The sequence below is a fragment of the Carcharhinus amblyrhynchos genome, chromosome 24 (assembly GCF_965287045.1).
Source record: "Carcharhinus amblyrhynchos chromosome 24, sCarAmb.v2.hapA, whole genome shotgun sequence".
NCBI classification, from domain to species: domain Eukaryota; kingdom Metazoa; phylum Chordata; class Chondrichthyes; order Carcharhiniformes; family Carcharhinidae; genus Carcharhinus; species Carcharhinus amblyrhynchos.
This window is the reverse complement of record NC_137347.1, coordinates 22985785-23011106: the sequence shown is the minus strand read 5'-3', so window position 1 is coordinate 23011106 and position 25322 is coordinate 22985785. Positions and strand designations below refer to the sequence as shown.

The 25322-nt window shown below is 45.6% G+C and overlaps 1 protein-coding gene across 1 annotated transcript in view; it reads left to right on the top strand.

The window, feature by feature from the left end:
- The first annotated feature begins 3964 nt into the window (after positions 1-3964).
- The window catches only part of stpg1 (sperm-tail PG-rich repeat containing 1), a 56061-nt gene continuing 34703 nt past the window's right edge, over positions 3965-25322 (top strand). The window contains exon 1 of the mRNA XM_080211392.1: positions 3965-4019. Within this exon, the coding sequence (XP_080067518.1) occupies positions 3989-4019 (31 nt within the window). The 5' untranslated portion in view covers positions 3965-3988. The remainder of the gene's footprint in view (positions 4020-25322) is intronic.

Here is a 25322-nt window from a genome sequence, read left to right as displayed (position 1 = left end):
TAGTTGGCCAGTTTGCAATCTCTGTGGGTAGGCCATACCTAGGCAATTTTCCATTTTGTCTGGTAGATGCCAATGTTGTAACTGTACTAGAACATTTTGATTAGAGGCGTGGTTGTTATCCATGATAAGTGGTTGTGGTGGAATAATCACTTCACATTGGTCTTTAGGTTCAAGCTATTTTATTGGAAGCCTCTTCCTCAGAGCTGCAGGCACAAGGAGCTCAACTCTCAAAGTGTAACTATTTCTATTTATATTCTATCAGTATTACAGACAATTCTCTTAACATGGTTATTACCACACTCTGGTCAGTAGTATGTTAACGGTGGTCAATTCTGGAACACCCCAACAGTTACTCGGACCCATCATCTTTGTTGCATCCAATGCAGTCAGCCATTTCTTGATATTATGTGAAGTCAATCAAATTGGCTTAAGGCTGACATCTGTGATGGTGAGAACCTCAGGAGAAGGTTCTTCTGGCTGAAGATTATTGCAAAAAGCTTCAGACTTGTCATTTGCACTCATGAGCAGCTGCAGGTCCAGTCTGGCAGCTGCCTTTAGGACTCAGCCAGCTCGATCAGGAACGGTGTTACCGAGCTATTCCTAGCAATGGACTTTGAAATCCCAACCCAAAGTACCGTCTGTGTCCTTACCAGCCTCAGTGCTTCTCGGAAATATTGTTCTTTTGAAAGACTGAAAACAGAAAATGCTGAAAACACTCAGCAGATCTGGCAGCATTTGTGCAGTAAGACACAGGATTAATGGCCAGCAATAGATATGAAACATTAACCTTGTTTCTCTCTCTGTTTCTAATCCTGATTTCCAGCATCCACAGTGTTAGTGTGTTCAATTGGAGGAGTACTGATTCATCAGTTGAGGGATGGAGGGAGGTAATAATCAGCAGGAGTTTTCCTCAGGTATGTTTTTGATCTGATGCCATGAGACTTCACAGGGTCCAGATTCAATGTTGCAGACTTCCAGGGCCACTTCCTCCAGAGTCTATCTCACTGTGCTGGCCGTAAGATTTACAAGTGGATGATGATGGAACAGTCTGAGACATTCACTAGAAGATATGATTCTGTGGATACATCAAGGTACAGAGGACTATGGGGAAATGGCACAGAAAAGGAGTTGAGGCTGACATAGAGCAGCCATGATCATACTGAACAATGGGGCAGACTTGAAGGGCCTGGTGGTCTTCTCCTGCTTGCGTTCTTGTGCAAATATGACTGTATCAGGCCACAGCCTTGATTAATCTGTGGGACTGTTCTGCACAGCTATAGTGAAGAAGACATGAAGGAGGCTAGGTATGCCTTTGTTGTGTCCAATTTCTAGATCAAAGCTGGGTGGTCTTCCTGTTTGATTCTAATTATGACTTTGCTCAGTGGTTTGATACAACTGAATGACTTGCTAGGCCACTTCCATGAGCATCTGAAAGCCAACCACATCAGTGTTGTGTCTAGAGAAGCCAGACTAGGTAAGGATGGCAGATTTTCTTCCCTGAAGGGCACTGATCATAGATTGTAGAACCCTACAGTGCAGAAAGAGGCCCTTCGGCCCATTGAGTCTGCACTGAACACAATCCCACCCAGGCCCTATGCCTATATCCCTACATATTATACCCACTAAACCCTCTAGCCTCCGCTACCCTGGATACCAAGGGGCAATTTCTTAGCATGGCCAATCAACCTAACCTGTACATCTTTGGACTGTGGGAGGAAACCGGAGTACCTGGAGGAAACCCACACAGACACGAGGAGAACATGCAAACTCCACACAGACAGTGACCCGAGCCAAGAATTGAACCCAGGACCCTGGAGCTGTGAAGCAGCAGTGCTAACCACTGTACCACCATGTCGCGATGAACTAGATAGACTATCTATTATTAATCCTGACTTTTTATTCCAGTTTTAGTTAATTGACTGGATTTAGATTCTCTAGCTGCTGGGGGTAGGATTTGGACTTATGTCCTTGGATCCATAGTCCAGGCCCCTGGATTAGTCAGAGTGCACTAATATTACATTTATACTAAAGCCGCAACATGGGATTTGTTTTATTACTCATTTGTGCAATGTAAGTGAGGCAGCATTCATCGCCCATCCCTAAGCTGCCATTGTGTTCAATCCTGAGCACCACATTTTGAGGAAGTATCTCAAAGCCTTTGAGAGGGGACAGATGAGATTTAGTAGAATAGACATTAGGGATAAAGAGATTTCAGTCATGTGCAGAGACTGGAGGAGCTGGGCTCCTTAGAGCAAGTGAAATTGAGAGGAAATGCGACAGAACAAATAAGGAGTAAAGTGTGTGCCACACAGAAGGGTCAGTAACCAGGCAACCCAGCTTTAAGGTGATTGCCAGAAGAATCAGAGGTAACTTGAGGAAACCTTTTTTTTCAAACAGAGAACTGTGACCTGGAGTGCACCCCCTGAAAAGGTGGTGGAGCCAGATTCGGATCAGAGGGGAATTAGATGAAGAGAGAAGAACTAGGAAGGCAGGTGGGTAAGGGGCACAAGGATGGCGAATAACTGGATCACTCAATAGTGAGCTGGCAGAGACACAGTGGGCTGAATGGCTTCCTATGTTGTAACATTCAATGTGTAACCAAACATATTCAAGAGGTAAATAAAAATAGAAACAACTCCCATTTCCTTTTACACTGCTCACTGATTAATAGGGAGGCAATGGCCTAATGGTATTATCGCTAGCCATTTAATCCAGAAATTCAGCTACCTTTCTGTGACACAGGTTCAAATTCTATCACGGCAGATGGTGGACTTTTAATTAAACAAAAAAAAAATTGGAATTAAGAATCTACCATTAAACCATTATCGATTGTCAGAAAAACCACCTGGTTCACAAATGTCCTTTAGAGAAGGAAATATGCCATCCTTACTTGGTCTGGCCTACATGTAACTCCAATCCACAGCAATGTGGTTCACTCTTGGGCCGTTAGGGATGGACGATAAACGCTGACCAGCCAGTGACGCCCATGTCCCACAAATGAATTTTAAAAAGTTGGTAGCCTTGATCATAGAATCCTTACAGTGCAGATCATTTGCCCCATCAAGTCTGCACTGACTCTGACAGAGCATCCCAACCATACCCTATCTCTGCAAACCTACACATTTACTCTGATAATCCCCCTAATCTACACATCCCGGGACACTAAGAGGCAATTTAGCATGGCCAATCCACCTAACCTGCACATCTTTGGACAGTGGGAGGCAACTGGAATGCCCAGAGGAAACCTATGCAGACACACGCAGTCACCCAAGACCGGAATTGAACCAGGTTCCTTGATATTGTGAGGCAGCAGTGCTAACTACTGTGCCACTGTGCCACCCCAGGGGAGACAATCTTACACCTTATTCATAGAAACATAGAAAATAGAAGGAGCAGGCCATTCGGCCCTTCAAGCCTGCCCCGCCATTCATTTTGATCACGGCTAATCATCAAGTTCAGTGGCTGGAAGTCTCCAGCAGTTCACACCGGCGGGATTCTCCAGTCCTGCCGACAGCACACCCCACCCCCTCCCCCGTCTCCTGCCAGTGTGGGGTGATATCAAAGGGAATCCCCATTGACAGCAGCCGAACCAGAGAATCCCATCACTCGCCAACAACGCGGCACCTCCTGCTGGCAGGAATCAGGCGGATGGAGGCCAAAGAATTTGGCCCCATATCCTGCCTTCCCCTCCAGATCCCCTTTGGCCCCCAGGAGTTATATCTAATTTTTTCTTGAAATCACACTATGGGGCGGGTGGGGGGGGGGGAGGCATGGCTCCTAGAAATGATAGAATGAATGTTTTAAAAACAGTAATGAGTGGATAGATTGATTTTGATGGAGTCAGGGCGTATAGAAGGCGCACACACACACACACACACACAGAGCTATTGTCTGGTTGAATAGAAGAGGTGGGGTCGGCTGGCTGGGCGGTTGCCTTGGAAACCGCTATAAACAATGAGGTGCTGTTGCGAAATGAAGCGCGGCCGGAATGAAGGAGCAGAGGTTCAGAAAAGTCACAGGTAAGAGGGGCTTGGGGCGCTGCAGCGCTGCACTCGGGGGCTTACTGAGATAGAAAAGCGTTCACTCACTGAAGCTTTGATCGCTCAGTCACCGCACAGATTTACTTTTAACAGTCACAGGTGTTCAGGCGAACTGAATGTCACAAAGTCGATTTTTTTATATATATACAAAACTCACACTTTCAGGAAACGCATAAATAATTCAGTGGAAACATATCAGTGGTTTTATATATCTCTCAATCTAAACACGCTGAGAAAGTATAAAAAATAAAATTTTTTTTTACTTTGTGCCCAAACGTTCCACCGTTGTTTCTCCCCCCTGTGGGAATTAGCTCCTCCAGATGCTTATGAATGATAAATATCTTTCGGCCCATCTGAATTCACTCAATCCTTGGCTTCAGGGTTGTATGGAGTTGCTACCTCTGCTGCTGTGCCACATGCTGATCCCTCTCCGAAATGGGGTGTAACTTCACATTAGTCCTCAGGCCACTTTTTGCTACATTAGGCCTGTAACTCCTTTCCACCTCCCTGCGTTTAATTTAGAGTAATGTTTTGAATGGACTTCCTTTATCCTTTCTGGTTATGCATCTAAAATTGCGTATCTAGTGCTTTGCTTTCAGGTTGAAAGTCCAAGTTTGTCCAGCCTTGCTACCTAACTTAGATCCCAAGCACTAGGGAACAGTTTTCATAAATCATAGAATCCCGACAGTGCAAAAGGAGGCCATTTGGCCCATCGAGCCTGCACCGACAATAATCCCACACCCTATCCCTGTAACCCCAGGCATTTACCCTGCCAACACCCCTTGACACTAAGAGTCAATTTAATACAACCAATTAACCTAACATCTTTTGGACTATGGGAGGAAACTGGAGCATCAGAGGAAACCCGCGCAGACACAGGGAGAATGTGCAAGCTCCACACAGATAGTGTCCCAAGGCAGGAATTGAACCCAGGTCCCTGGAGGTGTAAGGCAGCAGTGCTAACCACTGCACCACCATTTTCTCTGAATTACCCAAGTGTCTCTTATTTTTTGACAATCAGAATAAGACATAGTACTCTAAAGTTTATTTATTAGTCACAAGTAAGGCTTACATCAACACTGCAACTCAGCCACTGTGAAATTCCCCTAGTCACCACACTCAAGCACCTGTTTGGGTCAATGCACCTAACCAGCACGTCTTTCAGACTGTGGGAGGAAACTGGAACACCTGGAGGAAAGCCACACAGACACAGGGAGAATGTGCAAACTCCACACAGTTCGTGACCCAAGCCAGAAGTGAACCCGGGTCCCTGGCACTGTGAGGTAGCAGTGCTAACCACTGTGCCACTATGTTGATCAGGGTATATTTCAGTTTAAAGACTTCTTCTGAGTTTGGTAACACTGTTTTGATGATATAGTTCATTGTGCTATTCACAATGTTGATTTTAGCCCTCCATTGATTAGACATGTTGAACATTAAATCTATTCTGCTGTTGAAGGGTGGGAGAAGTACTGGTGCAAGGGAGGGGGAGATGTGGAGGTTGGTGTAGGGGAAGGGGAGATGTGGAGGTTGGTGCAGGGGAGGGGGATATGTGGAGGTTGGTGCAGGGGAGGGGGAGATGTGAAGGTTGGTGTAGGGGAGGGGGAGATGTGGAGGTTGGTGTAGGGGAAGGGGAGATGTGGAGGTTGGTGCAGGGGAGGGGGAGATGTGAAGGTTGGTGTAGGGGAGGGGGAGATGTGGAGGTTGGTGTAGGGGAAGGGGAGATGTGGAGGTTGGTGCAGGGGAGGGGGAGATGTGGAGGTTGGTGTAGGGGAGGGGGAGATGTGGAGGTTGGCGTAGGGGAGGGGGAGATGTGGAGGTTGGTGTAGGGGAGGGGGAGATGTGGAGGTTGGTGTAGGGGAAGGGGAGATGTGGAGGTTGGTGCAGGGGAGGGGGAGATGTGGAGGTTGGCGTAGGGGAGGGGGAGATGTGGAGGTTGGCGTAGGGGAGGGGGAGATGTGGAGGTTGGCGTAGGGGAGGGGGAGATGTGGAGGTTGGCGTAGGGGAGGGGGAGATGTGGAGGTTGGCGTAGGGGAGGGGGAGATGTGGAGGTTGGCGTAGGGGAGGGGGAGATGTGGAGGTTGGCGTAGGGGAGGGGGAGATGTGGAGGTTGGCGTAGGGGAGGGGGAGATGTGGAGGTTGGTGCAGAGGAGAGGGAGATGTGGAGGTTGGTGTGGGGGAGGGGTAGGGATGGAGGTTGGTTGGAGGGGAGGGGGAGATGTGGAGGTTGGTGCAGAGGAGAGGGAGATGTGGAGGTTGGTGTGGGGGAGGGGTAGGGATGGAGGTTGGTTGGAGGGGAGGGGGAGATGTGGAGGTTGGTGCAGAGGAGAGGGAGATGTGGAGGTTGGTGTGGGGGAGGGGTAGGGATGGAGGTTGGTTGGAGGTGGTTGATGTGGGGATTGGTGTGGGGGGAGGGGAAGAGCGGAGGTTAGTGGGAAGGGGTTGATGTGGGAGTTGGTGTGGGGCAATCAGTAGATGTGGAGATTGATGTGGGGGAGAGGAGGTTGGTGTGGAGTTTGGTGCAGGGGAGCGGTAGGTGTGGGGGGAGCAGTGGGTGTGGGGGGAGTGATAACTGTGGGGGGAGGGGTAGGTATGGAGGCTGCTGTGGGGGGAAGGGGTAGGTGTGGAGGTTGGTGCAGGGGAGCAGTAGGTGTGGGGGGAATGGTAGGTGTTGGGGAGTGGTAGGTGTGGAGGCTGGTGTGGGAGGTGGACTGGTAGATGTGAAAGAGAGTGACAGAGGTGCAGTGATGCTGAGTCAGCTTCCTCCCATGTTGGGCTCTCTTGCAGAGTTTTTCAGCTGACCAAGGGCTGGAACCATTTGTTTCTCACACTTGCTGTCAATGGGGAGCTGTGGCACAACCTGCAAAGATTGCCGCTCACTCAGTGTGTGGTTGGTGTAGGACCATGGTCAGCACACTGTGCTGGAGAATGGCCACTTCCTGACAACACTTACAATTGCATTTGTTTAGCGCCATTCCACTGACCCATCAATGGTTCAGATAGCAGCAGAGGGTGGCTGCTGGATGATGTGCTGTCTCACTCAGTGGGAGCCACGCTCCATCACAAACAGCAATAAGCAGACGATCGGGTTGCTGGAGCTGCTGCTTCCTCCTCTACCTTCCCCAAGGGAAGAGGCTCTCTTTTCTAACCCACACCAGCTGCCTCCAGCGCTGCACTGGAGGGCCTTGGTCAAAGCTTTCTGTCCTGTTTTCAAGGTGCTCTCCAGGTTCCTGATGGCCAGTCAACCAAGGAGACCAAGTCTGCTAGGATTGTGTTCATTGGAGTTTAGAAGAACAAGAGGGGATCGCATTGAAACTCATAAAATTCTAACAGGATTAGACAGGGTGGATTCGGAAGGAATGTTCCCAATGGTGGGGGAGTCCAGAATGAGGGGTCATAGTTCAAGGATAAGGGGTAAACCTTTTGGGACTAACCTGTGGAGAAATTTCTTCACTCAGAGGGTGGTAATCTGTAGAATTCACCACCACAGAAAGTAGTTGAGGCCAAAACATTGTGTGATTTCAAGAAGAAATTAGATATAGCTCATGGGGTTAAAAGGATAAAGAGATATGAGGGGAAGGGAGGGAATCAGAATATTGAATTTGATGATCAGCCAAATGAATGGTGGAGCAGGCTCGAAAGGCCGAAACTGCTTCTAGTTTCTATGTTTCCTCTCCCCATTTTGCAGCTGGAATCCTTGCCTTTAAGAGGTGCTGTCTAGCTTTAAGCAATCCAGGCGATCTTGAAGTGGTGTTAGCCACACATAAACTGCAGACGCGCATTGAGGTGGGCAATCATAGAATCCCTACAATGCAGAAGGAGGCCATTCGGCCCACCAAATCTGCACCAATGCTCTTACCCAGGCGTCTCCCCACCATCCCACGTACTCCCATACATTTTACCATGTCTAATCCCCCTAACATACACATCTTTGGACACTAGGGGGGTAACTTGGCCAATCCACCTAACCTGCACATCTTTGGACTTTCACTCTACAATGCACTGAACACAGGGCTGCACATTCAAAACCATCATTAACACAAAGTCTTCTGCTGTCTGCACTACTTTGAAGTAGTGAGTGCAGACTTATCATACCTCCCTCACCATTCTGTGGGCTAGCCAATTTTGCCTCCCTGGAAATGGGAATGAAAAACTGAAATCACTTTAAGGCACATCTGCTGAAGGTCTAATGGTGCATTTTCATCTACTTACTGTTGAGGCTCATTATCATCACTTTTTCTCACTCTCTGTATACCATCCGACATCTATAGTTTGCACTCCTGACCCCCATTCAAGGACTACTCAATGACACAATGCTTTATTGCTAATCTCTGGAGGTTACAGTGGCTAAAGTGGCATCTCTCATCGATCTAAGCATTATGAAACACCTAAAAAAAAGCCTTCCCGTTCTGCCCTTTGTCCTGCTGCAAGGTTGGAACCTCACAACAACATCACACTATTCATGCTGGCTTACATCTTATGCTTTTAGCATTGTTAAGATCATTTCAAGCTGAGATAGTGCAGATGAATCATGGTCTTAGCAAAACTGGGTAAAACTTTGCTTCATTAAAACACAGACAGTTAGAAATCTAACAAATCCACCTGATTAAGAATTTTGGAAAATCTTCTCATGGCCCATATTACTTCAGCAATACCAGAAGATGAGGCGACACATATTTAATGTGCCCACGTGTGCTGAATCAGAGAATATTTCCTTGCAGACCCTGAGCAGTGATCCTCAAAATGCTCATCATAGAATCCCTACAGTGCAGAAGGAGGCAAATTTGGCCAATTGAGACCACACCGACTCTCTGATAGAGCATCCCACCCAGGCCCTATCCCTGTAACACCGCGAATTTCCCCACCATTCCCCCTAATCTACACATCTTTGGACACTAAGGGGCAATTTAGCATGGCCAATCCGCCTATCCTGCACATCTTTGGACTGTGGGAGGAAACTGGAGCACCCAGAAGAAACGCACACAGACACAAGGAGAATGTGCAAACTCCACAACCTAGTCACCCAAGGCCGGAATTGAACCTGGGTCCCTGTCCGGCAGCAGTGTTAACCACTGTGCCACCATGCCGCCCAAATAATCTAAGAGGGTCATATAAGATGTGTGCGCGCGCACACATTCTGTCATACATGCCAACCACCCTTGACAATGGAATGGGCATTCAGATTTTTCACCCTTTGAATGTATAAATGGAGGGTGGGAGGAGGGGAAGGGGGAGAGTGGTCTATTGCTTCATTTAAGACATTCTTCCCTGCATTTGGCTGCCCTGAATGGAGTCGGCACTCTTGGAGGCTGCCACCCCCCAAAAAATAATGAATTCTATTCAAAGAAGAGCTACCTGAATGTGGATAAGTGCTCCTCCTGCTCCTGAGCATACTCAAAGACTATTGGAGGTTAATGCTTGGATCATTCCTAATTGCCTCATCCCCTGGGACCTCTGGGTAGGGAACTGTGAAGCCTATTACTAAACTTAATGTCTGTCTTAACAGTAAGCTACCTGAGGATGTGCAGAAGGCACCTTTAGCTCACAGCAAAAGAAAACATGCTGGAAAATTTCAGCAGGTCTGGCAGCATCTGTAAGAAGAGAAAAGAACTAACATTTTGAGTCCAGATAACCCTTTGTCTGAAAGCAAAAGAGAAAAGTCTGGAAAATCTCAGCACCTTTTGCTCAATGGTTTAATTACAGGTGCAATTTCCACAAGGCCTCAGGCTTCGTTCCCTCTGCTTTGTTAGCACTGTTAGGCCATTGCTATCTGATTTCTCCTCCATTCCTATACTCTGGTCAAAGCTTGACATTTCCCAGGAAAAGCTGTGACACTGAGCTGCGAGATACGCCAAATCATCAGCCACTTTCCAATACAATGGGAGCAGATTAATCACTAAGAATAAGCCTCCTGACAAAACAAATATCAGGGACTGGATTTCCACCTCCTGTGAGGTGGGAATGGATAAAATGAGGCAGGCGGGACTGGAACTTCAAGGTTACCCCTCCATTTTTGACTCAAATCGCCTTCCTCTAATCTGGAAACAAGCTGGGTCATGACCCTGCATAAACATCCTGTGACATCAGGGTGACCATTGTAAAGGTTGAGGGGAAATTTGAATTTCACTCCCTGTGCGATTTTCGTTGTGAATGGAGGGATTTGTAAGCCTGCAGGAATCCAGTTTGTGAACCTTGGGGGTAGCCTACTGAGGAGTTGAGAAAGATTTGATAGATAAGTTATTAAAAGGTGTTGCCTACACCCCCTTATGTACACCTTGCCCCCTCATATCTCCTTGCTCTCTCCTTGCCCCCTCTTATCCTCATGCTTGCTCCATGCTCCCTTTGATCCTGCATGTCTCTTTCCATTCCCCTTCTATTACCCTAATGTTCATTCTATAAAGAAGCTTTGAAAATCTCCTTTGAAAAATCAGCTCATCTTACAATCTCCTGAGAGTGTCAGTTAACTACAACCAATTATATCAATGAATAGTGCTTTAATCTTCTTAACACTTCCTGACCATACCTAAGTAAACAAGTATTGCAAATCACACCAATTAAGAATAACTTATTACAATCTCATAAAAGTATCATTAGCTTGATGGGAAAAGAAACTTTTGTTACGATGAACCCATTAGCCAATCTTGGTGCTTAGTTGAATAAATAGATAACTAGCCATCTGTTCAAACTGCTACTGTTGATACAGTTAACAGCTAGTCTCACAATGAATGGTTGTCTGAGATACAAAGCTGACTGATGGACTCAGCCCTGTAGGAAATGTTGATACATCTTGAAGGGGAATGTTAATTTGGTTTGGTTGACACTTTTATGAAGTTGTAACAAGTTTTTATTCTTTATTGTGCTTAATGGTGCCTGTTTATTTACTTGGAGGTGCATGTTAGTATGAGGGGGCATTGAACTGGACCAATCTCCCAGAGAAGTAAGGTTGGCTTTCTAACCAGCCAATGGAAGTCTGCACATCTCCGTTGCTTCCTCAAGCCTGCCTAAAGAGGTGGCAGACCTGAATCTAGCCTGTCTGCAATTCATGGGGCCAAATAAACCATGAGAAGTGGCGGGTATGACTGCGTTGGGGTTGGAAAATTGGGAAAAGACATGACTCATGTTTCCTGACACTGAAGGAATGATCAGGCCCTGAGTATCTCTTTTAACGGCACTTGCTGTTTAATTTCAGTTCTTGTGGAAGGGTTTCTCGTTTAGATTTAAACAACTGTTCTGACAGATCGCTGTTCACAATTTCCCTCTGGTTTCTGTGCCTGTTAAATTTTGTTTATCATTTGCCAAGTCAAAACGAATGCTTATTTGGTAATTTTAGCTGGAGACTTTCACATGCTAATTAATTTTTATGTCATTTTGTTCATTTCCCACCCAAACACAATAATAAGCCTCACCCTGACTTTTTCTATTTTGCTCCTGGTCTTCCAATTAACCAGTGACTAACCAACTCCCTTTCAACCAGTCGAGTATTTTTTTTAAAATTTTCTGTCTAATTGCAACACCACCTCTTTATTTTGGGCCTGATTAAAGTCCTAATTCTTTATTGACGCAGTCATGTCCTCAGGGGTGACACAAAGGTTAGCACTGCTGCCTCATAGCACGAGGTACCTGAGTTCTATTCTTGACTTGGGTCACTGTGTGGAGTTTGCACATTCTCCCCATGTGTGGGTTTCCTCCCACACTCCAAAGCTGTGCAGCTTAGGTGGATTGGCCATGCTAAATTGCCCCTTGGTGTCCCAAGATGTGTAGATTTGGGGGATTAGCAGGATAAGTATGTGAGATTAAGCAAGTGAGGTGACGCAAGAGAGGCTGGATAAGATGCTCTGTCGGAGAGTCAGCGCAGAATTGATGGAGCAAATGGCCTCCTTCTGCAATGCAGGGATTCTCTAGTTCATGTCACCAACCGTGTAGGGTGGGATTTTACGGCTAAGCTCATTCCAAGATTCCAAGACCAGAAAATCCTGCCTGAGGTCCACGGACCTTTACATGGTTTGCGTCCCACTCGCTACAGTCCCTGTGGTGGGCGGGATGGGAAAATTCCACCCAGAATTTGTCAATAAATGCTGCTCCTATCATAGGTTCCCTGCACTGTTAATCACCTTCATATTGATAGCAATGATCGGAGGCCTGAAGTTCATGTGGTTTGCAGACACTTACGCCGGAATTTTACCGCCGTGCCTGCCATGGGAACTGGAGCGGGCGAGGGCCGGACAGTGGGAAAGTCCGTTGACCTCAGCGGGGTTTTACAGTTTCGGGATGAGCGGGGCCATAGAAGTTCCGCCCCTGAGTGGGCACGGTCAGCTCACGGTACTTTGTGATTGAAAAATATGAGCAGGTCCTCATTTGCCATCAAGGAGACTGCCTTTGCTCTTTGTGTGCTCCAGATCTGGGTATCTTGCGCCCTCCTGTGGTAAGTCAGTGGTTGCGGGAACAAAAATAATACATTTAGCAAGACTCTATGTTGAAACAAATGTACCAATTTGCATGCAATGTTTCCAATTAGCGGGCTTTTCAAAAACAAAATCAACAACTTCTGTTGCTGGAGAAGCAGAATATTCCACGCTTAATTAATCAATTCCAACTGCCTGAACTAAATATCATGTTAATGACAATGTAATACCATTTTCCTTCAAAGCCTTTGTAACGTATGAAGCTCATTCCTAAAACTTAAATTAGTCATTTCAGTGGTAATATGCTAGATTCTAAACACAAAGTCGTGTCAGATAGTTTGCATAGGGTTGCCATGGACCAGATATTAGTGAGTAACTTTTTTATCTGAAGCAATAGATGCACCATTCAGTTTACTTTTTTTATGAGGAAGTTACAATGAAACTGTTGGCAATCACTATGCCTTACTTGGAAAATTGCAATATCGTTTTCTACCACCAATTAAAACAAATCTCTATTGAGATACTACTCCTATCTGACCATTCTCATTTTGGGTGCTTATGGAGGGCTACACCATGGCACAGTGGTTAGCACTGCTGCCTCATTGCACCAGAGACCTGGGTTCTATTCTCAGCTTGAATCACTGTCTGTGTAGAGTCTACACATTCTCCTCATGTCTGCGTGGGTTTCCTCCGGGTGCTCCGGTTTCCTCCCTCACTCCAAAGATGCGCAGGTTAGGTTGATTGGCCATGCTAAATTAGGCTTTTGGTTTAGCAGGATTAGACTATTGAGTTGGATAATTATTATGAGCCATGATCATAATGAATGGTGCAGCAGGCTCAAAGGGCCAAATGGCCTCCCCTGCTCCTATCTCCCATGTTTCTACCTAAATTGACCCTAGTTTCGGGGGGGGGGGGCAGAATTAGCAGGGTAAATATGTGGGGCTATGTGGATAGGGTGGGATTGTTGTCGGTGCAGAGTCAATGGGCCGAATGGCCTTCTTCCGTGCTGAGGGATTCTATGATACAGAGTGATTGAGTTCAATTGCTCAGCTCATCTTCTTAGTCAGTGGGTCAAATTCAATTAGAAAGTGGAAACCCAAGTATTTGTGAAAAAAGTATTTTGCAGATATTATAAACAAAATACAGTCCAAAGATGTGCAGGTTAGGTGGATTGGCCGTGCTAAATTGCCCCTTAGTGTCAGGGGGACTAGGTGGAGTAAATGCTTGGGGTTATGGGGATGGGGCCTGTTTGGGATTGTGGTTGATGCAGACTTCATGGACTAAATGGCCTCCTTCTGCACTGTAGAATTCTATGATTCTGTGAAATAGCCTGAGGCTCAGGCTGCATCGTGATTCTTGGTTCAGAGGTATTGCTAGGAAGAACATTCTCCATTGGGAGAGAGGGGACATGGGGAGGGGGTAGGGGGTTGGGGGAAGCGGATGGGATGGATAATGGTGGGGAGGAAAATAGGGATGAGGATACATGGGGGGGAGTGAGGATACAAGGGAAGAGTGAGGTTACAAGGTGGGGTGAGGGTTGGGAGTGGTATGGAGGTGAGAGAGTGACTATAGGGGAGAGAGGGAGCTTGGTGTAGGGGAGGAACAAAATATGGGGGTGGGGAGAGGGACTCTGGCAAGTAGAGGATACTTGGGGGTCTGGAGAGGGACTGTGGGGGGAGAGGAGCTTTGGGGAGAGAGAGGAAGGACGGTGGGGCGAGGAGATTTGCACTGACTGCTGTCACTGACATTTAATCCTTGGCTATGGATCCAATCGAGAGAGACTGGAAGCAGTTTTCCGCCACTTCTGTGTTGCAGAGCTAGATTGGAGATGACACAGAGAGGCTTAAAAATGGAGCAGCAGGAGAAAATAAATAGATTAGTAAATACAACGAAATAAGTAACAGTGAGAAGCCAGAAGTGAATCAGCCTTTCAGCTTTCCTTGTCCTCTCCAGGGAGGAATGATGTCTCCATTCACTCTTTACCCCAGCTTTACAGTTTCACAATGATCTGAAAACGATTTACAAAAATTAAATGTGACATTCAACATAGGTTAGCACAGTGTGCACTCATTGTAGAAGAACCTCGAGTTCTCACATAATGTTCTTCTGCCTAATATCTCATGAGCAACAGTGTTTTGGATGTTAAGATGGTACAAAAAGAATGGAGACCCTTTATGCAAGTGCTATGATGCATATCAGCTGTAAACGTAGTCCAAAGTCCAAAGATGTGCGGGCTACGTTGATTGGTCATGCTAAAATTGCCCCTTAGTGTTCTGAGCTGTGTAGATTAGAGGGATTAGCAGGTGAAATATGTAGGGATATGGGGGTAGGGCTTGGGTGGGATTGTGGTCAGTGCCGACTCGATGGGCTGAATGGCCTCTTTCTGCACTGTAGGGTTTCTATGAGTCTGTGTTTCCTGAGCATGCCCAGTGTTTCAAGCCTCCCATTCACTTGTTGAATGACATTTTAATAGGCCAGCACCTGTGTGGAGTGACAGTCGCAGTCACACTGCGACTCTGCTTCTTTTCCCTTCCTTCAGTCTGGAGGTACACATTTCTCACCCAATCTTCCGACTGTGTCTGTTAAGAAACGTTCTAAGTACTGGAACTTTTCAGTGCAGTGTCGCAACAGGGGGACGGATGGTGGAGGTGGGGGTGGTAGTGAAGGCACTCCCTGTGTTTTACAGTGCTACAAAAGATAATTAAAGTATTAGTCACAAGTAAGGCTTACATTAACACTGGGAAGCACAGGGGACAGGAGTCAGGAGGGTGGGGGAGTAGTCATATCAACTTACGAATTAGGAGGAGTAGACCATTTGGCCCCTCATGCCTGCTTCACCATTCAGTAAGATTACGACTCACCTGATTGTAACTTCAACTCTCCGTCCCCACCTTTTACCTTTCACCCTGGTTAGCACTGCTGCCTCACAGCGCCAGGGACCCAGTTTGATTCCCGCCTTGGGTCACTCTCTGAGCAGAGTTCTCTCCATGTCTGCATGGGTTTCCTCCGGGTGCCCTGGTTTACTCCCACGATCCGAAAGACGTGCTGGTTAGATGCATTGGCCATGTTTAATTCTCCCTCAGGTACCCAAATAGGTGCCGGAGTGTGGCGACTAGAAAATTTTCACATTGACTTCATTGCAGTGTTAATGTAAGCCTACTTGTGACTCTAATAAATAACCTTAAACTTAAAAGGGTCAACATTACCAGCAACTTCCTCCCACGTCAGGTAAATGAATGTGGGCTGGAGGGCTGGACTGTGGGCTGGAGATCAATTGGTTCTTGCTGTTGTCAGTAAGTTATGGACGTCAATTTCACCCCAAGTCACTTGATTACCTTAAAGACTCACATTCCAACCATTACCTTGCAATTGTGTCTCTGCCTATATATGCCCTGTTTGTGAACCCAGCTCTCCACTCACCCACCGAAGGAGCAGCACTCCGAAAGCTCATGATTCCAAATAAACCTGGTATGTTGAGACTTCCTACCATGCCCATCCCAGGCCAATGCCGGCATCTCCACATCATGACCCCAAATCTCGACCTTAAGGCGTGCAACAATTGTCAAATTTTCAATCCTTGCATCCCACCCCTCTCCGGCCTAGACCTGAAGAAAGAACTGATTCCCTGGTGGTAGGCTTCAGAGCCTACCATTTAGAAAGGAACTCAACCTGGAGGCTTCACCATACTCAACCTCCATCAGGTCAGATACTTGAAGAGAATGTATGATTTAAACTGGAGCAATGGCGGGTGGGGGAGGGCAATGTGAAAATTTAGGTATTTATTTTTTCATTTTTCCATTTTTGAATGGATCTATCTAATACCTAGAATTTTGCCAATATTCATAATTGAAATCTGCTTTTGTCATTTCTAAGTTGTTTTAGGTAGTTGAGATCCTATCACAGTTTTGTAACAGGGCAAGAGGAACTGTATAATAATGACTAATGTTTCACTCGCTGCAGGTTAATGCCTAAATCTGAGGGACCGGGTGGGGGTTTGGAACAAATCCATGTCCTCGTGTACCATGGATCTGAAATGGCCACTTGTGTGCGCTAATGAGCCATCTTCTGCATAGGTGATGTTTGAGGAAGGGTTCTGTATTTTTCTAACTGGTCCAAATTGTCTTTTTTTTCCTTTCTGGGCAGTGACTTTCCTTGGCTCAGACGTGTGCAGAGTGCAGAGTTGCTCCCTGGCCCTCTGCCTGTGCTGTTCGATTAAATCTTGTGAGAATCCCAATGGGCACCCTCCTTCAATTTTCCTTCTGTCTCATGAGGCAACCAGGCACGCCACCTCTGCTTGGTGGCTGAAACTGAGGTGGCGCTAGAGGATGATTGATTCTGAGAAATAATAATAATAATAGCATATGCTGGGCCAAAGTGAATAGATTAACCAGTTCCTGTGTTATGTCTGATTAGGTGATCATATACTGAGTGGAGAACTGTCACTACCCTCAGTGACAATATGATATATCATGCGCACTCCTTGGAGCCTCACAATAAAGAGATTCAAAGACTTAAGTACAAGTGGACTCATTACATGTCGTCAGGAAATTCCGGTGAAGTAACATTCATAATATTAGTTGTAAATATCTCTTCTGTCCTTGTAGCTTGTTTATGCTGAGAGGTCCCTATTGATTGATCCACATGCTAAAAATTCTCAAAGCAACGTTGTTTGATTTGTCATAAACTGCTCATTTTTTAACATATTTGTTTTATTTCTCCAAGCTTATTGGGCAGCATGGTGGCACAGTGGTTAGCACTGACGCAGCAGCAGGGATCCAGGTTCAATCCCCTCCTTAGGTGACTATTTGTGTGGACTTTGCATGGCCTACCCATGTCTGTGTGGGTTTCCTCTGGCCGCTCTGCTTTCCTCCCACAGTCCAAAGATGTGCAGGTTAGCTCGACTGTCCATGCTAAGTTGTCCCATAATGCCCAAAGATGTGGAGATTAGGTGGTTTGGTCATGATAAATTGCCCCTTTGTGTCCAAGAATGTTCAAGTTAGGTATATTGACCGTGCTAAATTGTCCCTTAGTGTCCTAAGATGTGCAGGTTAGATTGATTAGCCATGGTAAATACACAGGGTTATGGAAACAGGGAAGGGGGGAGGGCCTGGGTAGGATACTCTTTTGAAGAGCTGGTGCACACTTGGTGGGCCAAATAGTCTCTTCTACACTGTATGGATTCTGTCGTCCTTATATTAATCTTTTAGGACTATCCACTTCAGATGTCATCCTACTCCCTTCACTGAACCTTTTAATGCCATGATTACGAAAAACAAAGCATTTTTTTAAAAAAATAAGAAAAGTAAATAAAATCAATGTGTAAAATATGGATTAGAAACTGAGGTTTAACATCAACAAGCCATTCTGTTGAAGAATAGCAAAGTTCCCTCAGCTTTACCCATTTACTACACTGTTCTGGCTCTTAACTCTCAAGCTTAGCAATATATTTGTTGACTATCTTAGCTTACTTTCTTTTTAACCTTATTGTCCTGTGCTACGGTTCTTATTGGTGCTCCGCATGGATTTCTCAGTTCAATTAATAACTTGTTCATTAAACTTGTGTGATCTTTCCTCTAGTTTATCCACAATATATATTTGGCTTTATATCCTATAAGATGTCATTTTTCACAGGACTATTTTTATGTGACCAATACAGCACAAAAACACAGCTAGGGTTCCATTCTTTCTGACCTGCATGATCTATTATTTTCATCATGGGTGGGGATTCTCCAGTCTTGCCCTGCCTGTCCTGTTGCCAGTGAGGACGAAGGATTTGGCATTCCAGCCAAAACTCCATTTACTTTCCAGACAGTCCCCAAAGGTTTTCAGCTCACGTATGGATTTTCGTAGCAAAATGTACGCCAAAAAATAGTACAAAGCAATGAATGTGACATAACCAAAACAGAAAGAGACGGTGTTGTGTCAGCCAGAATACGAAAGTAGTTGCCATGATTTTGTGCCCGCTTTCAGGTGCAAATGGCAAGATGGGCACAAAATATCGTGAGACTCAGCAAATGAGAATCTCACTGGCAAGATGATGTTTTCCAATTCTCCCTATCCAGGCGGTGACACAAGAAGGCCTGGATCCTCACTTCCATGCATTTCAGTACAACTAATGGCATCCCCACCATATCGCTCCTCCCCCCCCCCCCCCCCCCCCACTCACATTTGGAATTACTCTAGTTCACAACTGCATTCTAAAAATGGGAACCAGGTGAAAAGAACATGTCACATTAAAATATAGCCGCCTGAGGGAGAAGGACGTGTCGGGGCATTATCCTCGCATTGCACCTTGGCACTACCCATCACTGCCCCTTGGAATCCTGATTCTACCTGTCGCAGCCTCTTAGAACCCTGGCATTTTGCCTGGGGTTGGTGCCAGGGGAATTGCCAGGGGCTCCACTGGGAAGCTCCATTAGGGTGAGGGGGTGTTTCCCCTGATCGGTTGGCGGGGATCCCCCTTGTGTCTGTGGAGGGAGGGGGCTTTCCTGTGTCCGTGAGGGGAAGGCCCCACATGTCCGAGGGGAGAGACTGTGCCCATGGGTGGAGTTTCCGTGTGTATGTTTGGGGGTTCCTCTTGTTGCCCATCAGGGATCGGGTGACCCTTTCTCGCAATTCCAGCCTTCCGTTTTCTTCCAATCTGCCCCAACATCGTGGTGGCGTGGGGCCGCACCTCCAGATTTCTTCTGCACTGAGTGCTGGATTACCTGGCAAGAAAAGGCAATTGCGCAGCAGGCGAGCCAGAGGCCGGTTTTCTGACCTCAGCCTGCATTCTGTGCAAAACAAAAGGAGGAAAATTCCACCCAGCGAGTTCTACTTTCATTTACTTAGTAAAAATGAAATTTTTATGCATGGTGTCTAGCGCTGTCTGTACTCAAGTTGACTAAGAGTGCCTAATGTTGCTGATACCCAGAATCTCTGACAACTGGAAGGATGTAAAATCCTTTAAATGAAAGACCTTCTCCTCATGTCCAACCCAAAAGCCTCACTTGTTTAGACCTGAATCTGTACCCCTTTAAGATATGCAAAGATATCCTCCTGTAAAAATGAATTGGAACTTCCAAAGGGGTGAAGATAGCAGCAAACAGGATGTAAAAGAAGCTTTGAATGGAGAGATGGATATTGGGTTCAAAGGTAGTGATCTTGGAAGAGTCGCTCTACAAGACATGGGCTGAACTTTGGCCTTTTGGGCGCGTGCAATCGACGGGCTTGGGAGTGGATGTCCTTCCAGATGTGATTGGACCCTGACCATGATTTCATGCTGATCGGCTAATTAACTGGCAGCCAGTGTGAAACATGTGCTGAGGAAGGCTCCGCGCTGCTGGAGGGGCAGGCGGGTGAGAAGAGGGTGGATGCCAAGTGAAGTGAGGGTGGGTGTTTCCAGAAAGTTCTCTGTAGGCTGACAGCTGCTGTGGAGCAGCCTCAGGGAGCTCCTGTTCTGTTTAAATGAAATGAACTCAAAGAACTGCTGTAAAATTGTGTGCACGCCACAAATTCAACCACCCAACAGCAGACCAGGTCACACCTCGTCCCTCAAAAATCGTCTTTTGTTTTGTATCACTCCAGATGTTTTATCCCACCCTGGAACGTGCTTGTTGATAAAAGGTGAAGGCCACCTAGTCCGTTGGCCTGAATGCCAATGGAAGGGTCACGTAAAATCGCCACCAATCTCATCAACTTTTACAGATGCACCATAGAAAGCATTCTTCCTGGTTGTATCACAACTTGGTATGGCTCCTGCTCTGCTCAAGACCGCAAGGAACTGCAAAAGATCGTGACTGTAGCCCAATCCATCATGCAAACCAAGCTCCCATCCATTGACTCTGTCTACACTTCCCACCACCTCAGAAAAGCAACCAGCATAATTAAAGACCCCACGCACCCCGGACATTCTTTCTTCCATCATCTTCCTTCGGGAAAAAGATACAAAAGCCTGAGATCACGTACCAACCGACTCAAGAACAGCTTCTTCCCTGCTGCCATCAGACTGTTGAATGGACTTACCTTGCATTAAGTTGATCTTTCTCTACACTGTAGCGATGACTGTAACACAATATTCTGCACTCTCTTTTTTCCTTCTCTATGAACGGTATGTTTTGTCTGTTTAGCACACAAGAAACAATACTGGTCACTGTATGTTAATACATGTGACAATAATAAATCAAATTAAAATCAAAATATCCTCCCTAATAGGCTTAATTGCCTGCGTAATTCTCAGTGGACCCGCTTCAGATCCCACAGCTCTGATGAAGGATCATCCAGACTCGAAACATTGGTTCTATCCTCCCTCCACAGATGCTGTCAGACCTGTTGAGATTTTTTGTTTACGCTTCAGGCTGCCATGTAAAGGTTAAAGTTTATTTATTAGTCACAAATAAGGTTTACATTAACACTGCAATGAACTTACTGTGAAATTCCCCTAGTCACCACAGTTCGGTGCCTGTTTGTGTCAATGCACCTAACCAGCGTGGCTTTCAGAATGTGGGAGGAAACTGGAGCACCAGGAGGAAACCCATGCAGATTGCAGACATGGGGAGAATGTGCAAACTCCACACAGATGGTGACCCAAGCCGGGAATCCAACCCGGGTCCCTGGCGCTGTGAAGCAGCAGTGCTAACCACTGTGCCACCCCATGGTGGTGTCACATGCGAGTAGGATGTCCTGACATCTTCTTGGTCTTTTTCATGTGTTTGCAGGTCGGACATATGCCCACTTTATCAGCATTAAATTTTGGTTGTGGTTTAATAGCTGCATTGTTGCTCTACTGGTGGACCAAAAAAAGTAGGAAATGAGTGGGAGTCAGGTTGGAGAAAATAAAAGGTTTAAAGTGTTTCTTCTCTCACATTCTTCCCATCTCCACCTTTCACAATGGCTGAGCAGGAGAAAATTTCCCAGTTAGTTGGAGCGGAAGTGGCAAGGGATTTGAATACAAGGACAAAGATTATCTGAGTCACAGATTTTGCTCAGAATGCTGTGAGGAGTGTGCGGTTCTTTGTATAAAGATTCAAGGCACAGTGTTCCTAGTTGGCTGGGGTTTGCGGAAAATGTACGTGGGTGAGCAGGAAGGAGAACACCTGAAAATGACACCTCAAGGTGATGAAATAATTTCGCAAGTACTATGGGATTGGTGCCTGACCATGAATATTACCCAGAGGGATTGCTGACAAATGAAATTGCTCTGCCTAGTAATCAATCTTAATGTTCGACAATGGGTGGAGGTGTTCTAGTTTTTTGTTATTCATTAGTATCACAAGTAGGCTTACATTAACATTGCAATGAAGTTACTGTGAAAATCCCCTGTTCAAGTACACTGGGGGGGGGTGGATTTATCATGACCAATGCACCTAATCCAGCACGTCTTTTGGACTGTGGGAGGAAACCAGAGCACCCGGAGGAAACCCACGCAGACACGGGGAGAAGGTGCAGACTCTGCAAAAGCAGCGACCTGAGGTTGGAATTGAACCCGAGCCCCTGGCGCTGTAAGGCAACACAGTGCCACCAATAAGTAATAGATCTGATTGATGAGCCTGAAGATAACCGTAAGGTAGAAATCAGAAACCAGGATCCATGAAAAACAGTCACTTTGAACTTGATTTGTCAAGGTTCATCACACTCAGAGCAATGTAAATCTGAAATGATATCTAAATCACGAGATAGACCTAAAAGATTCCTGATATTGCAGTCCGTGCTGAAGTGAATTCTGAAGGAAATTTGCCTTTGTAAGATATGACACTCTTCTTATTTGCTGAAAGATTGTCAGTGTGAGTATGAAAAGGGGAATCCCATATGCACTCAATTCTTTGCTAAAATTATTGATGGGAATTCAACTCAGTGGAAATGATGTTAAACAATCAGCATTGGCTGCGTCATAGTATCCAAGCGAACAGTGTTGCAAAACAGGAATACAGCATTGCGCTGCACAACACAGCAGGGCAATTAATCAAACAACTCAGAAGCTAGAGGCACGCTCCAACATAATGATAACAAAAACTCACAGTTAGAATGAGAAGGGCTGGAGATTTGATAGAGCAGTTATATTGGAATGCGTCCATTACATCGTCTCACTTTCTCTCACTGTTCACACAGAAACAGATGTTTGGATTGACCACATTATACAAAGAGGAAGGAAGGTGCAATTCAGGGATCAAGAATATAAGGGGATCACAGTCCCCTGAACACTGAACAGCTCAAACCTGTGGCAAATTTGAGATGAGCTGTTTTCACTTCAAAACTGGATTGCTCGCTTTGTGATCTGCTGGGATTGAGTTCTACCCACCACCATTTCCAGAGTCAGAGATAATTTCATCAACCTGGCCAGCTGCTGATAAGAGAGAATCTGTGAATGTAACTGAGGAAAGTTTGAAGTGAGGACAGCATTGTTGCAATCAGAGATGAGGTGTAAGACCTTAAAGGGGTACAGATTCAGGTCTAAACAAGTGAGGCTTTTGGGGTGGACATGAGGAGGAGAAGGTCTTTGTCAGATTTCATTTAAAGGATTTTACGTCCTTCCTGTTGTCAGAGATTCTGGGTGTCAGCAACATTGGGCAGTCTTAGCCGACTTGAGTACAGACAGCGCTAGACACCATGCATAGACCGATGCGAGGCCTTTAATGACTTGTGCATAAGGAAACCATCTTGCAGTTGTCCTGCAAGTATTTCTGAAGTTACAGAAAAACAACTCAGCAATTATAGTCCATTACAGCAAATCAGAAACAAGCAATTTTTCTAATCCTTCATTTGCATATATATTTGCCAATTCAATCCTGGCTTTTTGCCCTTCCTCATTCAATGAAAAACTGATTTCTGCTAATCCTTCATTTGCATGGCATATCCTCATATCCCACCTTTGGTATTTGTTATGGAAAAACCTGGTCTTGCTCACCCTCTGGTGAAGGCCAAAAAGCAGAATGTTATGGGGTTTATGCAGATGAAGAATAGCCTCTTAATACTGAAATAGCAGACACTAACTCCTTTGAAGACCTGCCAGCGGATAAACATTTTAAAAACTGTACAGAGAAGGCACAAAACTAATTTCAACATTTTAGCTTCCACACAATTTAGCTTCCAAACTATGAAATTTCAATCTGAGCATTTTAACTCCTACACTGTCATGACCTCAGACCCATCGTAATCTTTCACTGGACCTCATCCAGATGAGCAGCAGTAAGAGTGGGTGAAATGAGGACCCTGAGGCAGCAGCCACCAGCTAGAAGAGCTATCTAATTCAATCCAGTATGTGGTTCCTGAGTGGAGTGGCTACATCCTGAGATAAATCAATGTGTGGACTTGCAGGAGAAGAGGCTTGGATAAAGCAGGCATGGAGAAGATGTTTCCACCAGTGGGGAAGACTAGAATTAAGGGTACAACTTCAGAGTGAAGCGATGGTCCTTTAAAAGTGAGATGAGGAGGAATTTCTTCAGTGAGAAGGTGGTGAATCTGTGGAAGTCAGAAGGCTGTGGAAGCCCGGCCACTGAGTGTCTTTAAGACAGAGGTAGATAAGTTCTTGATCAATTAAGGCATCAAGAGTTAAGGGGAGAAGGCAGAAGAATGAGGATGAGAATCATATCAGCCATGATTGAATGGCGGAGCAGACTCGATGGGCTGAATGGCCTAATTCTGCTCCTGTATCTTATGGATAACAGGGAAATGATTGGTTGGTGAATATTTTGCTAATTTATCTTCAAAACCTATATTATTTATTAATAATTGTAAGATTTTACTGGTTGTAGTAAAATTTACTAGCAGCACTAAAGGTAGTCAGGAGTAATAGTGTTTAGTTAATGTAAATGAATGAAGAATAAATTAGTTAATGCATAATCAAGATGGCAGGATAGGTGATGTCTTGTGGCTGCAGAATGTGGGAATTCCTGGACACTGGGGTGATCTAGGGCAAACAAATTTGCAGTATGTGCCTGCGGCTTGAGGAGCTTAGGTTCAAGGTTATTCAGCTGGAAGCTGAGCTGCAGACATCACAATGCATCAGAAAGGGAGAAAGGTATTTGGACACTTAACACCAGGAGGAATTGAAACCCCTTAGGATAGGGTCTTCGATTGGATTTGGTCAGGAGCAGGAAGTTGAAGCAGGTCTGGGGAACCAGAAGCCAAAAGCGGAAGAGCCTCAGTCTTTTCAAATGCCCAGTATGTTAGAGCTAATGCAACCTCACCAACAACCTGTTCTAGGCCCATCACGCTGACACTATAGTTAAGAAAGTCCACCAATGCCTCCACTTTCTCAGAAGGCTAAGAAAATTCAGCACATCTGCTATGACTCGCACCAAGTTTTGCAAATGCAGTTTACAGAAAACATTTTTCTGATTGTATAGCTCCTGCTCTGACCAAGACCACAAGAAATTACGAATGGCCGTGAATGAAGCCCAGTCCATTATGCAAATCAGCCTCCTATCCATTGACTCTGTCTACACTTCCCTCGGAAAAACAGCCAGCATAACCAAGGACCCCACATACCCCGGACATTCTCTCTTTCACCTTCTTCCATAGGGAAAAAGATATAAAAGTCTGAGGTCACATACCAACTGACTCAAGAACAGCTTCTTCCTTGCTGCCATCAGACTTTTGAATGGATTTATCTTATATTAAGTTGAGGTTCCCCTACACCTTAACTATGATTGGAACACTACATTCTGCACCCTTTCTTTTCCTTCTCTATGAACGGTATGCTTTGTCTGTATAGCATGCAAGAAACGATACTTTTCACTGTATACTAATACATATGACAATAATAAATCAAATCAAATCAAAAAACCTGTATGGATGGAAGAAATGCCTGCAAGGTAGATGAGCAACAGAGGATAGCACATGGTACAGGAAGCAGGGGTGGGGGGGGGAGGGGGGGCGTGGTGGAGTTAATAGGAATCTAGTG